Genomic DNA, 18,511 nt, shown 5'->3' on the forward strand with positions numbered 1-18,511 from the left:
ATAGCTATTCAATTTTCTTGTGGAACAATACGACCAATATTCTGTTCTTCGAGGAAAACGGTTTTGAGCAGAGGTTAAAAAGAATAGACTTTAGTTGGTTTCTTCTTCAAGAAGAAAGGAGTAAGTAAAAACAATTTTTATATTTTCTGAACATTACCTCCATTATTTTCCTGGAAAAGCTACTCTTTAAAAAATGTAGTGTAGAATCTCTACTCTGCCTTCCACTGACCTCCCACAGGTTTTAATGTATTCTCCTCACACCCTTTGTAAGAAATGAAAATCCTTACAGTAAGACAGCGCTTTCCCATTTCACACATACACATATTGAGGGACTTGCCAAAAGTCAGCTAGGAAACCATTCCAGCCTAAGACTGCAATCCCACTTATTTCTTCCTGTGACTACCCCAGCCTCAAAGTCCACATGATCCAGTAATACCCATAACGAACAGGAGCTTCCAAGCCTTAGCCAGCTAATTGGGTTTGCCACCTCAAATTTGGTCGTTTCACCATTCCTCCTTGTATTTTGGGAGAAAAGTGCAAGACCTTGCAAGGTTCCGTCATGACCAATGGTGATCTTTAAAGTTAAGTTTCAAGCTGGTATTTCTATTTGTAAGAAAACACTTTATCCATGTTCCTTGGGTATGTAATACTCACGTATGACAACCTCCCCCACACTTTGCCATACAGTCAGTGTCTTTCCTTGGATAGGTGTATGGCACCAGATTTCCTTCCAAGAGGCCCCCACCTTTGCATCCTCCAAGCCTTGCCTCCAGCCACACCTCTGTGCGGGTAAGAAGGAAAAAAGGTGGGATGGATGTGGGAAAGTGGCAGTTCCCTAAGGGATCATCCTACAAGGAATAGGTTGGAGGGACTGCATAAATGTAGAACTGTGCAGTACCAATAAATACAAATTAAACTCATAACAAGAAGTGAAATATTAGGGCCAAGGTGACATTTGGACTGGAGGTTTAGCCAAGCTTTGCTTTAAATTTTTTATTGATGCAGATAAAGAAAGAGCTTATCCAACACGTTTCTCTCTTTTTTTCTCTCTATCAACCAAAGGAGAAAAAAAAAAAAATTCTTAACTAGCTTTGGTTGTATTTGAGCAAGACTTCAAAGTTTCACAAAAATAAACAGTTTTAGTGGGGAGGAATGCACACTTGTAAAGAGAGAAAATACACTTTGAAGCCAGCAAGAGACTGCATGCCTTATGCAGAGATTCACAGCATCCTCCCTGGAGCAGAGAAGTGGTGTCCCCCTCCCCTCCATGCAGCTTCTTCTCTCTCACTGGGGGCTGCCTGGCAGCAACACAGCCCCTCGAAGGGATGTGGGGATGACAGGAGCCATTGCTTTGTTCTCTTCTCCTTCCTCCTGCTATGCCCCTGTTGTTTTCTGCTCTGATTGAAAGTTTCATGTGACTGTAGCTGTCACTGAGATCTGAGTTTGCACAGCACCTAGCACAGTGTTAGTCCTGGCTTAAGATGAGGGTTCTTTGGGGTTGATTAGTGCCAAAAATCTGCATGATCAGTGCAGATCCATAATTAAAGCTTGGGAAATGAGGAGAGAGGTTTATTTGTCCTCTGCTCCAAGGTCTCACAGGGTGATGGCTGGGGGACAGACCCGTCTTAGCCATCCTGGGGGGTTCTCCGCATTCCTGTCCATAGGGCGAGTGAGCTGCTCCTCTTCAACCCTCAGCCCCTGGGTCTGCCTGTTTCATAACACATATTGATGATAAAAGATAAGGGGAGAGTGCCTATTATGTTTTAACCCCTTAATTCCTTGTCTCTCTTGTGTCTCCACAGCACAGAGCCCCACTGCAGCAGACCCCTTGCAGCAAGCCTACGCTGGAGTGCAGCAGTACGCAGGTCGTTAGTATTAACACTTTCTCCCAATAAACCTTTCTCTTCTCTTAAGCCATTACCCTCTGAACACACCTCAGGGGGCTGAGGGAAGGGAGGTTTTTACTGATACAGGAACAAGCTGGAGGCCACAGACTCCCAGATTCAATTTGCAACAACATCGAGATACCTAGGGTCTTCTCTCACTGAGGAGACAACCTCCTCCATTTCCCAGGGAAAGGCTCCCACTGACCTGCACCTCAGTGAAGCTTCATCAGCACAACCATGTCTGGTCTGCCTTAGCACAGTGAACAAGTGCAAAATCAGGCCACTGCTTTGGAGGCCACTTTCTAACATAGGTCCCCTGAGTGCTGCAGCAAAGAGGGAAGATGGGCAGCCACACCCTGCAGACCTACTGCTGCTGTGCCTGGAAGGGTATGGAATGCCTGCACCACACCCTTTCTTTTAGGGTGTGTCTGCTGGCCATGCCCCAGTTAGTCAGTGTGAGCCTTGCTTAAGAGCTATCCAGACATTTCCCCTGCTTCTCAGCAGATTTCACCACAGCGCCCCATGGGTCAGCCTCCAGTTGTGTGTCCTGTATGCTGAGCAGCTCCTTTGCAGTTGATGGACTGACACCAGCCAAAGTGACCTGGTGCAGACCACGACCCTGCTGTGTTCAGCCTCCCCTCACGAGGTGTCCATGGCCAACGTTGCGAGGAAGCTGCCACCCCAAAGTCATTATTTCCTGTGGTAACTGGAGCAATCATGGGTTCCCGCTGAGGAATGGCTATTATCTCGTGTCAGCACTGTATCTGGAAACTTAATTTAATTCTCCATGTAGGGCTTCATTTGCCGGTGTTTTAGTTATTGTCATTTATTGCTTGTGAGGTTTGATAGATGGGAAGCAACTCAACCCTTTGAGCTGTTAATTAACCCCTCAGCACACACATGGCCCCTATCCTCTTCGCTCTGGTCTTGCAGGCGACCCATACTCTGTATTTTTAGCAGCAAGGCACATCATCTACCATCTGTGGTAGTGAATGGCTCCCCTTGTTTGCTTGGTGGGGGAGCTGAGATGGAGAAAATTGTTTAATTGTGGCTCACTGTTTCTGCTGTGTTTGTGTGAGAGAGAGGAAGTCTCTATGGGCGTGAAAGAAAATGTATATCCGAGAGTGTACGTGCAACAGTGTCTATACAGCCTGTGAGCATATGAAGTGGGGAAACACACATGTGCACTGTTTTTATGAGCATGGGAGTTAATCAGGGTGCCAGAGATGACGTAGGGGAAAGGTGTGCACATGCTCTGCGCATGGCTGTCAGCATGAGCATCTCTGCACTGAGCTCGTGCCTGAAGGTGTTTTGTCTCACCAGCTGGAATGGTTGCATATCTCTGCTGGGAGTGGTCTCAGCAGAGCACCCTTTTACACTGCATGGCTGCCCTGGGTGCCACTGCTGACAGAGATGGAGGGAGGGAGGACGCTCAGGGCCCTGCGGCACCTCCTGAAGCATGACCATGGCTCTTATGCCACACCTCAGGCTCCACAAGATGGCCCTTCACAGACCCAAAACACAGGGGCAAAGCCCACGTCTAGCTTGGTGTGGTGGTTTGGAGAGAAAGCTCCTTGCTTCCCAGCACTGAAATCTGTCCTTCTTTCTTCTTTCCCTTTCTCCCCCCTGTAGCTGCTTATCCTGCTGCTTATGGCCAGATTAGCCAAGCGTTCCCACAGCCACCTCCCATGATCCCACAGCAACAGAGAGAAGGTGAGTAAAAGTGATATCCTCCTTTGTGACCCCAGCAAGCCATCCCACCTCATTGGTTTCCCTCCTCATGCACCAAGAGTGTCCATTAAACACCCAGTTGCTTTGAATCCCTGGTCCACTGGTTTTTCTGCATTTCCACATGTGGCACGATGTCACTGCCACCAACGGTACTATGGAGGAACATCCATGTGGGGAATTGCTGATGAGATCTCTTCAGTCTCCAGGGAGGAGAGCGTGCTGGTGTGCATGGGACATGGAAAGACCACCTAGCAACATAGCCATTAACGTCCAGTGGGGGCCTCTGCTCGAGACAAGCAACAAGAATGCAGATAAAAATGCAATTGTATTGGAATAAAGAGCTTTACAGGAAACAAAGCACTAGTGGCCCTTTATTAAAAGCCAGTAATGTCATTTCAGACACCTTCTATTTGGAGAACAAGGCCTTGCTGTTTAGAGTAGCTGATCTAGTCCTTTCAGCCTTTCAGCCTCCATTGATAATCTGGAAACAGCAATCAGACCTTGTAGAGCACAATCGCTATCAGGATGAGAAAAATCATACAGTAAAAGTTCCTATTTCTTTGCAATGACTATGAGAGTTGCCTGGGTAATCTACTCCACAGGACTGGATGGCTTCACAGAAGACATGAAGAGTAAGGAGAGGTGAATCTAACATTTTTGCATGTAAATGCCTTGGGAGAAAACTGTGCCATGTAATATTTCCTTTACAGTCAGTGGGGAGCAGGGGAATCCTCAGAGGAAACCCACTTGGGTGGTTCCATTCCAGTTGTCCTCCAAGGAGTCCACTGCTTCCTTTTGACAAGAAGGAGGGGACTGCTTGCCTAAGTGAGACATTAAAGTCAGGTGCTCCAGCTTAGCAACTCTCATTTTAAATAGTTACATTTTAAATTTTATCCTCTATTAGATCACTAATTCAGACGTATTCTATATTATATGTGTTATTATATGTATGTAATTACATTTAATATTTTAATACTGTGTAAGAGTCAGAATGAAATTAATCTAGATTACACTATCAAACTAAAGCATTCTGATGATCCAAAACTACTTTGGGGGAGAAATCTCATTTTGTAAGAAAATTAGAAATGTTGTCATTTCCATCTAATTTGGAATTAATTTTTTCCTATGTCAGAATTTCCTGGGGAACACAACTTCCAGCTCCTGATTAGCTCTAGTACATGTGCCTGCTGTGAGAACAGATGCACAGACCTATCGTATCATTACAGAGATGTTTCCCCCATGCTGAAGGACTTTGCTTTTTGTTACTTACTGGGGCTAGATTAAGCACAGGACAAAATGGCGAGCAGATCATTGCTCAGCAAAGCGCTGTGCCAGGAACCACCAGAAGCAGGGGAAAGATGTGGTGCACACTTTGAAGACCCTCTGCCTGAAGACCCCTGGGTTCACAAGGCGTAGTGTGTCTCTGTGGGTTAGGAGTGAGTGTCACCCAGTGGACAAGTTATAACTCTGCTCCTTCCTGTAAGCAGCAGGCATTGAGAATGAGCATGGTTGGGGGACCAGCAGCATGAGGTGAACCACCAGTCCAATGCAGGTTGCCATTCCCAGTGTCCCTCATTTTCCTGCACCGCTGAGAGCCTGTGGCTTTCTCTGCTTCTTGCTAGAGAAAAATTCTCTAAAGCACAACACTCTCCTTTAGCAGAGGGTCAAGACCTTTAAGCGTCTCTAACATTTAACCGGAAAACACAGCCAGAGGGAAGTCTAACAATAGTAATAACAATGCTCAGTGCTGAGGAGAGTACTTTAGGCTAGCAAGGATGTGCACAAACACTGATTCATTAGTGAACCAGCCCTAGCACCACCGTAACACCAGTGATCACATTGTTAATAACAATCTTAGCTCTCCACTCCTGGATCCCCACTGGATAACAAGCCCGGGACGTTTTGCTGCTGCAACATTCCTGTAGAGATGAGTCATCACTTCCACATGAGCGCTGAGACTACTGCAGCTGACAGGGCACATAGGGTGGAACAGATCCAAAACTATCAAAGCTTAAGATAAAAATCTTGATTCAGGCTATGTCAACCACACAAAACTTGGAGGTGATTTTTAAGTTTGTATGGTATCACTCATCTTGATGTAGTTTCTGAAACTCGGAAGTACAACTTTGTGGTACAAGTTTGCAGCTCTTATCTGTGCTGTGCTCAAACATACTGGGCAAGCAGATGCAGAAGAGACAAAGAAATTGCAACCTCTCAGTGTTTGCTGTAGAGGTGAGGTGTCCAGCTGACCATAGTGCTGCAGCCTGACTTCATACAACCTCATGGGACAGCCCAGTTTTAATTACTGCTGGAAATCAAGCCTCATCATAGCCTTTCCTCATGCAATTGCCTCCTGGTGCTGGGGTGCAATGATGGACAGCTGATGTCAGAACACGTATATGGAGTTCACTGATGTTGATGGGCACGCAAAGAGAGGTTGAGTCTGCAGCTGTCCCTGTGCTAAAAAACTGGCAATGAGCTCAAGTGTGAGGAGCACAGGCAGAGCAATGGCTTATCAATGGCGTAGCTCAGGTCCAACCAAGCTGAACCAACCATGTGGTTCTGTGCCCTCAGTCACAGGTTTTTCCATTATCCAGCATGGTTTGCCTGTAATCTACAGAACATCCATAAACTGTGCAGTCCTTAAAGCTCTCCTTGCCTTCTTGTCCAAATCAAGGCTAACTGTGCTTCTTGTATATAAATGAACAGAAATGCATATATGTCATAATATGTATACATGTCATAAAACCAAGAGCCGTGGCAGACATCAGTGTTGAAATGAAACTTCATTTTCTCTGATGGTGTTTCATGGGGGTTAGATTTCAAGCTGCACTACAGCCCTTTTGAAAACAAAAATAAAGCCTGTAGTAAATAATTTTATTACTGTATTTGGCCCTGAACTTCCAAGTATGATGATCCCCAATAACCCATTGAAAACTGTCCAAAACAAGAACCTTTTCCCCAGAAAGAGAGTTGGAGTCTTCAATAAGGTTTTTCCATACCAGCTGTGGTTTTTCTGTTGTTGCAGTATCCTGAGCAAGTCCCTTAGATAGAACTCACTGCATTTGTGCACTGAGAACCAACTAAGATCTTTAAAGCATTCTGAGATGAACAACAAATGGAATCATAAAATATTTTGGGTTGGAAGGGACATTAAAGACCCTCTAGTTCCAACTCCCTGCCATGGACAGGGGTACCTTCCACTGGACCAGTTTTCTCAGAGCTCCACTCCCCCCAGCCTTGAACACTGCCAGGGATGGGGCATCCACAACTTCTCTGGGCAACCTGTGCCAGTGTCTCATCACTTCCATAGTAAAGAATTTCTTCCTTATGATCTTGTCTTTGGTTTCTTAAAAATATGCATAAGTATACAACGAGACAGCCGTACACACAAACACACAGTCTTCCATGGAGTGCCCAAAGTAACCTGAATCAGGCAAAAAAAAAAAAAAAAAAAAAAAAAAAAAAAAAATAAAAGCTATGAGGGCTGAGGCAAACAGATCATGTTTTGTGAGTTCTTTACCAAGGGCTCTGACTGTGACAAGTAACTTACAGAAGAATTTAACAAAAAATCACTTGTTAAATTCTAATGGCAGAAATTTCATATGTGAAGGTGACAAAACTAATCGAACTATCCCAATTTTTTTTTTTTCTCAGAATCAAGTGGCGTTTTCAGCATCAGTAGTTAGGAAAAACCCCTCTGTAGTTGGGAACAAAGTCAGTTTGGCCTTGAATGCCTGAGTCAGTAGGGGAAGCCACTGCACAGGTTTCTCAGGCGCATTTTAGAGTGGAGTTGGTCTTTGAGAATGGTCCCTGCTTTTTCTCACCCTCCCTGGTATCTTCCTCTTGCTCTCTTAGTTGTGTGAGGAAAAGTTGATTTCAGGGTGAACTAAGGGTTTTTCTCTCCTTGAGCCCAGCCTAAAGGTGGTGCAGTTAAAGTTGTGTGCCTCCTGGTCTGCCTTATGCCTTGGTAGGTGTTTCTCAGCACACACAGGCAGAATCCCTACTCATGCACAACACATCCAAGACCCCAGGAAATGCAGCTGGTATTTTTGAAAGAATTGGCCAGTTTTACAGTGCAAACTGCTGGCTCTGGTGATGTCAGTGGGAATTTTGCCACCAACTGCAGCAAAGCCAAAATTTTACCCATTTTATTATAATGTGGATCTCAAATCCCACAGCAGAAGTGCTCTGGGGCACGTTCAGATGAAGGAATGAAATTTTCCCTGTTATTCTGGACCGTGGTCTGCTCCTGGGCAGAATTTTCTCAATTTTAACAGACACCTAAGGGGGTTAGTGTTTGTTTAACACTTTCAGACTGTTTCATATCTAGCTTATTATGCCAATAACTCTATATTGTGTGGAAATGGATGGCAGCAAGGATTGGAAAAGGGATAGTTGCTCAGTGAGAAGACTAAAGAAGAGGCAGACGGGAGGTGGGGGGAAGCTGGAAAAGCTTGGCATGAAATAGGGGAGCCTGATTATGGGCCACTGAGGTTCAAAAGTAATTTAGCTAAGCAGATGACCGGGTGCCTAATTAGTTAATTATCCCACCATACTACTATCCCCCCCATTTGGAAGAAACCCTGTTACCATCCTCATGACCTTTAGGAAATGCACAAGATGCAAAGGATCAGCTGTTCCTTCATGACAGTCCTTTTAGCAAATTAGTGGGGAAAATTGTGCTTAGCAAATATTCATTAGGGCTTCATTTTCCATTAATCCAAAAGGAAATGTGGAGAGCCTGTGACTTCAATCATGCTGAGGCCCAGGAATTTTAATGAGCTTTAAATGGGCATCTGCCAGAATCCTGACTTTGCCGTACTTCTCTTGCCAGCCGGGGGGATGAGTAATGGGTAATAAAAGGTGGGAGCATCTAGGCGAACTCCTCTCCCTAACAGGAAAGGCAAAGTTGTAATTTGCTGTGTTATGACACTGTAATTATGCCCTGATGAAGAAAACGAGAGTATTAAAAAACCCTTTCCTTCCCCACACTGTGCCCCAGACGTAAAAAGGGGAAAGTTGACTGAGTCAGGTCACAGGGTTGTAGACACATGGGCTAGAGGAAAGGAGGAAACCCTCCTTCTCTCTCACCTCTAACCCTTTTGGCAAAGGGCACACAACGTATCCCCTTCATCTCGACTCCTCTGAGTCAAGCAGACCTGGAGTTACCTGTCGAGGTCAGTGCAGAGCTGGGCAGCAGCTGGAAGTACCTTTAGAAATAAAACAATGAAAAAAACAATCCCTGTCTCATCAAACTATACTGTTTTCTGCCGTAGAACACTGCAAAGGTTTTAAATGTTGAATTTTTTTAACAAAACCACTTGGACACACCTGCCCCTTTTTGACTGTTGCTCAAGGATAGTGTGCATAAAAATAAAAGTCAGGTTGAAAAGTTACATTCTAGGCTATTTGACCAGAGGCAGGTTTGCCCCCTTCTGCCCCAAAATACAATTTCAACAGAATATTTTTTGAGGGTCTCTGCTTTAACTTCACATTCCAGCTAAAGACTCCTCTCTGGATGTTTTCCAAAGCACCCTCTGAAATCGGTAAGATTATATGTTACAGGATTGAGGCAAAAAAGCCAATCCCTCTTGTCTCATAATTTGGATTTAAATCCACCTAAAATCTCTCCTGCAGAGAGCCCTCTACAGTGGAGGACATGGCCTAACTGTCCAGATCTGGGGGGGTCTTCAGGCTGAGTCAGGCTGGGGAAATGAATGTAAAATTCTACAAAACAAGATGAGCCTGTGGGTTTGTGCGTACCTTTCTGCTTATTATCATCATCTGTGTGATGTTATTGCCATCACACAGATTCAAGAAGGATAACGGAACTTGTGCATGCAGACTCTGGGAAGAGGCAAGAGATAGTGTGGGTCACCCAAAATTCTACAGATTATATAAGATTATGAGGAACAAAGAAAATCTATGAACCATATTCTTTCATTCTTTGTGTTCTTATTCCTCCCCTCTGTTCTTTCCATGGCCACATGTGCTGGTGCATTCCTCTCTCTCTAGATTTTGTCCTGGTGTCCTGGGAAAGCTATTGAAGTTACCATAGCGTCTAGGTGACTTTTTGAGTTCCTGGTCTTCTACTTTGTCCATTCCTCCGAGAATCTACAGGCTGCTTCCTAACATGACCACTCACCAGTCAGAAAGAGAAGATGCCAAAGTAAACCTCCACCATGTGCATTCTTGTATCCTATTTCTCTTCATTCATGGGTCTTCTTTTTCTCTTGATAGGACCAGAGGGCTGTAACCTGTTTATCTACCATCTGCCCCAGGAGTTTGGGGATGCTGAGCTGATGCAGATGTTCCTGCCTTTCGGTAATGTCATCTCCTCGAAAGTGTTTGTGGATCGGGCGACAAACCAAAGTAAATGCTTTGGTGGGTAAAGATAACAAAACAATTAGATTCATCCAGGAAAGGGCTTTCTCTGAATACTTTACCTTTCAAACTGCTTTCTTTCTGCTTAAGCTTTATGATTTCTCTCAATTTACTCCTGTCAATACTTTCCCCCTTCCCTCTTTCTCTCCTGATTGTCTCATGCTCAGAGTTGTGTGCGCTGCTTAGAGGTGAAGGTTTGGCATCTCACAAGCAGCAAGGTGCTGCAGACACCGGTGGGGTCAGAAAATATCCCCCCATGTAAGGGGAGGTGGGGAGGGTGCAGAAAAGATTAAAGCACCTGGAGCAAAATGGAGGGGGCTGGGCATAGGTGAAATGATGAAATCAGCAGAGGGATCACGTTGCAGAAGGGGAATTTCTGTACCTAAGGAAAAGGAGAAACAGGTCCTGGGGTTGAAGGGAAGACAGAGCTGTGAGGGCAGCTTTCCTGCATCTGTGATGCTTTAGACTGCCAGCGGATAAGGGCTGAGCATCTGCTGAGAGCCTGGTCTTCTGGTGGCTGCTTGGTGGATACCATTCAGACATGCTCTGAGCTCACTGGACCTGAGGCAGCACCCCAGCAGATACAGATGGGCTGAGGTAACCCTGTGCCTCTGACAGGCTGTGCTAAGAGGCTGGGTTTGAAAGCTTCACCCAAATCACATAGCTCTGGCCTCACTGCTGGTTCAACCTCACCAGCTGGGGTGGAGAAGGAGCACAGCCTGAGCTGCCTGTGAGCCCCAGGCAGGGACACCCTGAGCTGCGCCCACAACGGGAGGGCTCAGCCAGCCAACAGCCATGGGGTGATGTATGTATGGGCTCTCACTGGGATACCACCATTTGCAAAGCTGGGGCTGTTAAGGGTCCCTTCTGGCAGTGTGGCAGCATGGGGACCCTGCCACATCTGATCCCATCACACCTGGTGGACAGAAGATCTCCCACAGCCATGTGCCCACCACCGGGACCTGTAATTTTTGATTCTCTGCCGTCCTGTGCCTCTTGCAGACCCTCCCTGGGAAGTGCAACAGAACAAACTATTGCTTTTCTTTTCCTGTTACTTGCAGCTAATCTGGACTCTGTCTCTCAGGCAAACTTCCAGAGTTAAGACTCATTGGAGTTTTCATTTGATTTTAAAACCACTCTCAATCTCCACACTATGCTTTCTTTCCATGCTGCCTTCCCCTTTCCCCTCCTGAACAGCCCACCTCCCAAATCTCTTACCTCATCCCTTGCTGCCCATGGTGCATGTCAGAGAATACTTCAAGAGTTTTGTGCCCGTTCTCTATGCACAGTTTCTCCTGCCCATCCACAGAGGGCCTGAACAGGCTATTTTCCCTTTTGTTTGAAGGAACCCTGACCCCTGATGAGAGGGACACAGCCCTCCCAGTCACCAGGAGTCACTGGGTTGTTACAGTCTCCAGCACAAGAGGAATGAAGGACAAAGAGTCTGGCACACAGAGGCAGTTGGCAAATTCAAATTAGAACTCAAACCTGTGAATTAGCCCCAATGAATCCAGAGCCCACCTGCTTTTTATATATAAATTATGTATCTACATAATTATATAGATATATAAAATCTCATAACAAGTTGAGCAGACCAGCAGAGTTCTAGGTGACACTGAAACGAATGCTCCAAAGAGATCCATGAATTAGAAATGGACGTTTGGCAGTGAAATTGTCATCGATATTTAGAGGAATTCTGGGCCTGGTTCTCCACATACTGAGAAGTAAATGGAGAAATGAGGTGAGAGACAAGTCCAGCAAGGAAGAATGCCTTCTGGACATCTATGAGCCTTATCCCCACTCAGTTCAAAGGCTCATGGCTACAATTGCCTCATGAGGACACTACACATACCCCATTTGTGGACAGGGTTTTGGGGCTGCTTCTGAGGTACTGTGAGATCAAGGTTGAGAGTTAAGCAAGAATTGAGGGGTCTTAGCAAAAATCTTTCTTAGCACTGAGTTACTGGTAGAAGCTAAACATCAGCTGGATGGATGAAGTGAACTCCAAAACTTATTGTGGGATATCGAAGGCTGAAATAGGAAGGTGCCCTTTGGAAGTGTCGACTCAGGCACATAGACAAGTAAAAGAAAGAATTAGAGATTGCTGGTGGATCTTAGTCACCTTATATTAGCTTCTGAGACAAAATACCCAAATCCAGTTAGTTTGGGGTCCCAGGTGTCAAGTCCCAGTTTTCTCTGGATTTCACCTAGTTTCCCAGAGCTGAGTGCCTGCTGTGACAGCTGGTCTCAGACAAATATGTTGACTATGCTTCCACATCCAAAAGGATAGAAATAGCAGAAGCACAGGTAGCCAACTGTCACAGGTAGGTTACACTGCTTTTCAAACCCTCCCCACCCTCCTGACCTTCAGATTTAAAGCAATGTAAAAATGTAAAAGGTATTAGAGGAAATCAGGCCTTTCATTTGTTTTGCTAAGTCTACTGAAGCTGGCATTTTTGTTCAGGAAATAAATCTAAATTTAAAAAAAAATTACTTTTCCTAAAGGAAAAGAAGGGATTTTATTAACTTTGAAAGTAAGAAAATTCCTTCTTTCTCCTTAAACATTTCCCAAAACTCAACATGTAAGAACATAGCATTTGCATTCTATTTCACTTTTTTTTAGTGCAGCTAGAGCTCTCCAACTGCTAGCCTGGGGGGACAATTCTGTCTGGCCCCAGAAAGATATTCCACTATTATATGACCTTTTAAAATATATCTGCTATGCAGATCCCAAATAAATTGCTGTAACAGAGTTTAGCCCCAGGTTGTCAAGAAATTGTCAAGAAGTCCTGCTTTAGACAAACTTTAAAAATTCTATGGAGAAAAATGTCACCATGTTTTTTTCCACGGGAACAGAAAAAACTTTATTTGTCACCTTTGTCTCACTATTGAACAACCTGTAAGTAGCTGGCACAAACTGAACAAGTCAGTACAACAGCATGTCAAAATAGAATTGTGGAGGGCCACGAGGATGATCGGAGGCTGGATCACCATTCCTATGAGGATTGGGCTGAGAGAATTGGGGTTGTTCAGCCTGGAGAAGGCTCCAGGGAAACCTGATAGCACCTTCCAGTATTTAAAGTGGCTGCAAGAGAGCTGAGATGGACTTTTTAGAATACCATGTTCAGATAGGACAAGGGGGAATGACTTTAAAGTGAAAAGGGAGATATAGCTTAGCTATCAAGAAAAAATTCTTGACTGTGAGGGTGATGAGGCTCTGGAACAGGTTGCCCAGAGAAGCTGTGGATGTCCCATCCCTGGAAGTGTCCAAGGCCAGGTTGGATGAAGCTGGGAGCAACCTGGCCTAGTGGAAGGAGCCCCTGAACAGGGCAAGGGTGGTTGGAACTTGATGAACTTGAAGGTGCCTTCCAATCCAAACCATTCTATGGTTTTATTCCTTACTGTTTGGCTCTGAATTCTTGCCTGCATTTTGAACACAAATTTATCTCTTTTGGCCACTACTGGCAGGATAGTGTTGGGGCAGGTACAGGAGTATTAGGAAGAAAATGAGAGCAGAAATAAGCCTTTGTCCTGGTTTCTGGAGTCCCTGAGCCTGCAGAGAACCACTAGCACCTGCACATGCTAAAGAAACCATGCTGTGGTCAGAAAGCCTTTGACATTCCCAATTTAGAGGCCACTGCCTCCTGGCTGACAAGGAGCAGCAAGGAATGCCAGCTACAGCAAACACCAATATCAGATACAAAATGTGAGGTCCTCAGAGTATGTCTGTTGTTTTCCCTAGCAAGACTGCCTGCTCTACTGTGTAAGACTGCCTGAGAAACAACCCTGACTTCTCACTGAAAAAAGTAATTTAGTCTGGGAGGCTTCTTTGCCTATGACTTTCCTTCTGCCGCACACATCCAGGCTAGACCCAAATCCTTCATTTTCTCTTATAATTTTTCAAACCTATGGCTTTTTTTTCTCCCCTGTCCCTGTACTGATACAGCTGTAACATGGCCAAATGCAGACCATCCTTCTCCTTCCCATTCACCAACACCCTGTCTATCCCCGTGGCCTGAGCCTTCATCACTGACCATATCTGCACCCCCTTGGGTTTCTCCTCAGGCACTGTCCTATCCCCTTTCTTATATTCAGACTCTTCACCGTTCTGCCCTTTTCTCTCCTCTCTCACTGGTTCTTCACTCAATGCCCAGCTCACAATTGTAGCCTCTGCCCACACACTCCTTTTGCAGCCAGCATGTTTCTCCAACTGGGCTGTGCACGTCACTTCCCAGTGAAATGGAAGGGCCGCAGCAGGACTCATTGTCTCACTCAGGGAAAAATAACACTTAGTTGGACACTCCTTGAAGACAGTGGGCTGGTCTAGGAAGACTTGCACGGAGGTAAAGTGTGCCACAGCCTGCATGTCAACATCTGCAGGAACCCAGAGCTTGTGTCTGCACAAGGCAGGGTTTACACTGGGTCTCTCACCTTCCCACTACGTGTGTGCAAGTTGTTCTGTGTGTAGGTGTGCTAAATGTCACAGGACATGGATTACATCTTTGTGCTGGTCTCAATGGTTCTGGTGATAATTCCCTCTCAGTTATGTAGACAGTTTAAATGTGAATAGTTTGTGTACAAGGCTAAAAGAGAGCTCCAGCAAAATAACACAATTAAGGCTGTTAAGGCAAGTAGGCAATGTGAGAAGGGCAGCTCTTCACCCTGCCCACACATGGCTAACTCTACCTCAGTCATAGGGTGACGCTACAACACAACCCAGGAACACTCACTCATAAGACACCTTTAAAGAAAGCATTTGAAGACATTAAGTTAGTGAAATACAGAGACAGACATATTCTAGAGAAATGTTTTAACACAGAAGAGAGAGAGAGCAAGACATGTTTGGGCAGTATTAATTAGGAAGACATGTCAGAAATTAGAAAAATGAGAACACGGATGGAGAAGCAGAGGTCAAATGGTTATTCCAAAGTGTCAAATAAGATGTAGATAAATTAAAGCTGAAGGAACTGCTTTACTGGAACACTTGGTTTGCTCCGGTCACCTCTTTCTGAGAGCAATAAGCACCTGGATCTGCCAGCTTTTTGCACACCATTGAGCAGCAGACACGGTCAGGCCAGTTCTGCTCCATGTCCCTGCTTTGTCCCCTACATGTCTCCTTGGCATGTGCCTGTTCTCCATACCCACTGGTTTAGCAGCTTCAGTTTCTCCCCATGGGACAGTGACTCCAGAAAGCTGTGAACAACCTGTCTTATTCCCAGAGAGACACTGTGGTTTCCCTCCACTCAGCTTGACACACTCTGACACCCCAGGTGTAAGCAACCCATGAGTGCCAGATGTTTTCTTCCTTTTCTGCACATTCCAGATGCACTTTCACATCGCAAAGTGTCCCACCCCTTTTTGAAATGACCCACATTAAACAAAACAAGGAGCATTCTAGCTTACAAACTGCAAGGGCTTCTTAGGTAGGACCATAGGTTTATGTGTCCTAAAGTCTTGTTTGACTCCTAGTACAACGTGAACATTGAATTTCATTCCAGATTCCTGCAGGGAGTGCATTTGAAAGTTGCTAATGGGCCACCTCATTTGGAAAAACATCCATTCTTCTCTGAAGATGCCAAAATAGAGAAAATAGCATCACTTGATGAGGGTCATAATAGTTAATTAAGTTTGCTGTTAAATAATTATATTCCCTACTAAGCTCCTCCTAGCTTATGAAAAGAAACTGGGGAGACAAAGGAGAGAGATTAAAAGTGAGAAAAGCAGTGAGGAATGAGAACTGAACACAGGAGGGGGTGAAGCTTGGGAGAAGGGCTGAGGGATGGGTAGACCTTGTATCCTGTTATTAAAAACATGCTGTGGCAGTTAAATGCTGCAGTGTGGTGGCAAAAAAGGTGGAGTGGGAGATGCAAGGCAGCAGGCAGGTTGTGATGATCTACAGAGTTTCAATCTGGAAGCTGAAATAGGAAGAGAAAAGATGCATCAAGAGAATAGGACACTGGCAAAGCTGTACAGGGCCCTGGGACCAGGGGCATTGCATATTAGGTCTAAAGTGCATTGGCAGCACTCCACAAGACATAGGAGTGGAACAAGGGACCCTGAGGTACATTAGGAAAACATTGTTCAGCACCTGCTGAAAATGTGCCTCCAATATGCCCTGCCAAATATGGCAGTTTCTCATTTAATAAAAAAATATTTAAAAAAAAAGGCAACAACTCTCCTTGGGTTCATCCAGGGAAATGAGCAGGTGCAGAAGTAAGGCGTTGTAAGGGAAGGAAATTCCAGTTGCATGTTCATAGCCCATATGGGTGATCATGGGTCAGCCTAGCTGTGCAGCTTGGGTTCCCCTTCTTGGTGCTGTACACTGACTCCTCTGCAAAAGACTTTAGGATTCATGGTTGAGGAGAGTTATTTATCAGATCAAAAGGTTTGGGGGTTTCTTTTCTGATTCTTCTTTAGGCAAACAGGAAATTCTCACCAGATAGATGCATTATTAGAAAGGACTTGAGGTATGTATCTCTCTTTGTTGCTGTTACCAGTACTATGATTAAGTTTGATTTTTTTTTTCTTTTTACTATTAACCTGATTTCAAATTTCCTAAAGAAAGTCTCTACCTGATCCTTTCTCCCTGTAGCCCATGGACTTAGGGCCTGTCCTTTGTTTTGCATGATCTAGTGGCAATTCATTTTGTTTCAGGGCCCTGGAAAATCGATTTGTCATTTCCGTATGGCTACAGCCTAGAGATCAAAGCTCAAAGAGCAATGGAAGAAGCCACTTATTTGAGTGCCTGAGTTTAGACAAAACAAAACTGATTTTCCAGACACATTAAGCATGCCTGACCCCCTGGTATGTTTCAGTTCAGATCAGCACTGGTTTGTTGTGGTCCTCCCCACTCTGAAGGACCCGGCACAGGGACAGAGCCACAGAGAGATCCATAAGGTGTGTCCAGCTCAGCTGGAAACTAATTCAAGGGGAGTAGGACACCCTCAGAGGGGTGCTTCGAGCTCTCAGAGAGAAGGGGAAGGAGGCATAGAAGTTTAATACTTGCTAGCTACTCCCTGTCATATTCCAAAGCAGCCAGGCTCTGAGATTTCAGGTCTGCAGAGTGAGGATGGAACTCTTCCAGCTGATAAGGAAAGAATTGTGTGAGTAAGAAAGAGAAGGAGCTGTTCATCAAACTCACTGTACAGCACCTCCAGCCATTGCACTTGGTTGGGGGAGGCTTTAGGGGGAGGAGGAGGAGCGGGAGAAGTATTAGGGCTGTGAGCCACTATTCATTTACAAACTATAATTAATTTGATGTTTAGATTAATTTCTGATGCACTCTCAAAGGTGCACTGAAAGCATTTTTCCTTTATTATAATGTTGATTGCTTATTGGGGAGATAAATCTAACTGTCAGTTATGCACTGACTTACCAAAACTTTCAGACCAAGCAAGCATGTATGCATAAGGAACAGCTGTTTGCAGCTCTCTAGTTAAAGGGACAGCTCTGTCTTTTCCCAATAACTCACATTAAAGAAAATCTATACATTGTACACAGGGACTTCTGCTTTCTTTTGTAGCTCAAACAATTTATTAGACAAGAATATGTTAGCAGAATCTGTCTTCTATTTATCTGGCTGTACATATGTCTATCACTATTCTATCCATCTCTCCCCACAAGTGATAAAGTCTGCCCAGAATTTTTGTTATGGGTATGTGTGTACATACCTACTCACATGCACACTTACACCATCATTTTAAATGTTCTTACTCCTGGGGTAATTAGATGGAGGAACTCATTACTGCTACTCCTTTAGTGATGTTCAAAGGGGAAGTGGTCACTATCGGACTAATAGAAATAACCAGTGTTAAGAGTTAACACCAGAGGAGGAGTTTTAGTGCTACTTTTATTCCAGTCAGAAGCTTCTGTTCAGAAGTCAGAATAATGACCCCTCCAGTAGGCAGGCCCATTTCTGAACTCAAAGTTATGGATTTGGGGAGTGTAGACTTAACACCTCCTACTCTTGTGAGACAGCAGACCCACTACAGCATTTTGTCTACCTTGGCATCTGCATTTATATTTGTTTTCCCAAGATCTCTGATGCAAGGACAATTCAAGTTGTACAATAGATGAGTCTCTATCAGTCCATCCAGCCATCCATCCACCCATATATCTATCTTCAACTTCTTTATCTGGTATCTGTACCACCCATTCAGTCTCATTCACTGCACAGGTCTGCTCTTCAGCATCTTGAAGTCTGTTGGCTAGTTACTTACTGAGCAACTGTTCAATAGATCCTCACATCTTCATGCTTGGCCCCAAGCCTTCCTTCCACACCATATTCAAACTCTGCCATGAATATGAATTTATTTTTATTTCCTCATCTGTTTTCCTAAGGCCTTTCCCAGCAGAGCATTTGAGACATTCACAGAGCTAAGTAACAGCATTTTGATGGTGTTCAAGGTGTCCTCATTTCACCAAGGGGATGATGAGGCAGAGAAAGATCTCCAAAACACTTTATTGGTCTTGGATTCCTGATCTGAGTTGCTACAAGCCTGATCAGT

General features: G+C 44.7%; 1 protein-coding gene across 30 annotated transcripts in view; it reads left to right on the plus strand.

The window, feature by feature from the left end:
• Positions 1–18,511, plus strand: part of CELF4 (CUGBP Elav-like family member 4) — a 678,618-nt gene that overhangs the window by 647,221 nt on the left and 12,886 nt on the right. For 8 of the 30 annotated variants that reach the window (XM_069001348.1, XM_069001355.1, XM_069001346.1 and 5 more), the window contains 3 exons: positions 1,803–1,868; positions 3,519–3,599; positions 9,861–9,944. In XM_069001348.1, the coding sequence (XP_068857449.1) occupies positions 1,803–1,868; positions 3,519–3,599; positions 9,861–9,944 (231 nt within the window). Of the gene's footprint in view, positions 1–708; positions 790–1,802; positions 1,869–3,518; positions 3,600–9,860; positions 10,005–18,511 lie in introns of all 30 variants that reach the window. The other 22 variants (XM_069001361.1, XM_069001367.1, XM_069001359.1 and 19 more) reach the window with 6 other exon arrangements.

The sequence above is a fragment of the Aphelocoma coerulescens genome (genome assembly GCF_041296385.1).
Source record: "Aphelocoma coerulescens isolate FSJ_1873_10779 chromosome Z unlocalized genomic scaffold, UR_Acoe_1.0 ChrZ, whole genome shotgun sequence".
NCBI classification, from domain to species: domain Eukaryota; kingdom Metazoa; phylum Chordata; class Aves; order Passeriformes; family Corvidae; genus Aphelocoma; species Aphelocoma coerulescens.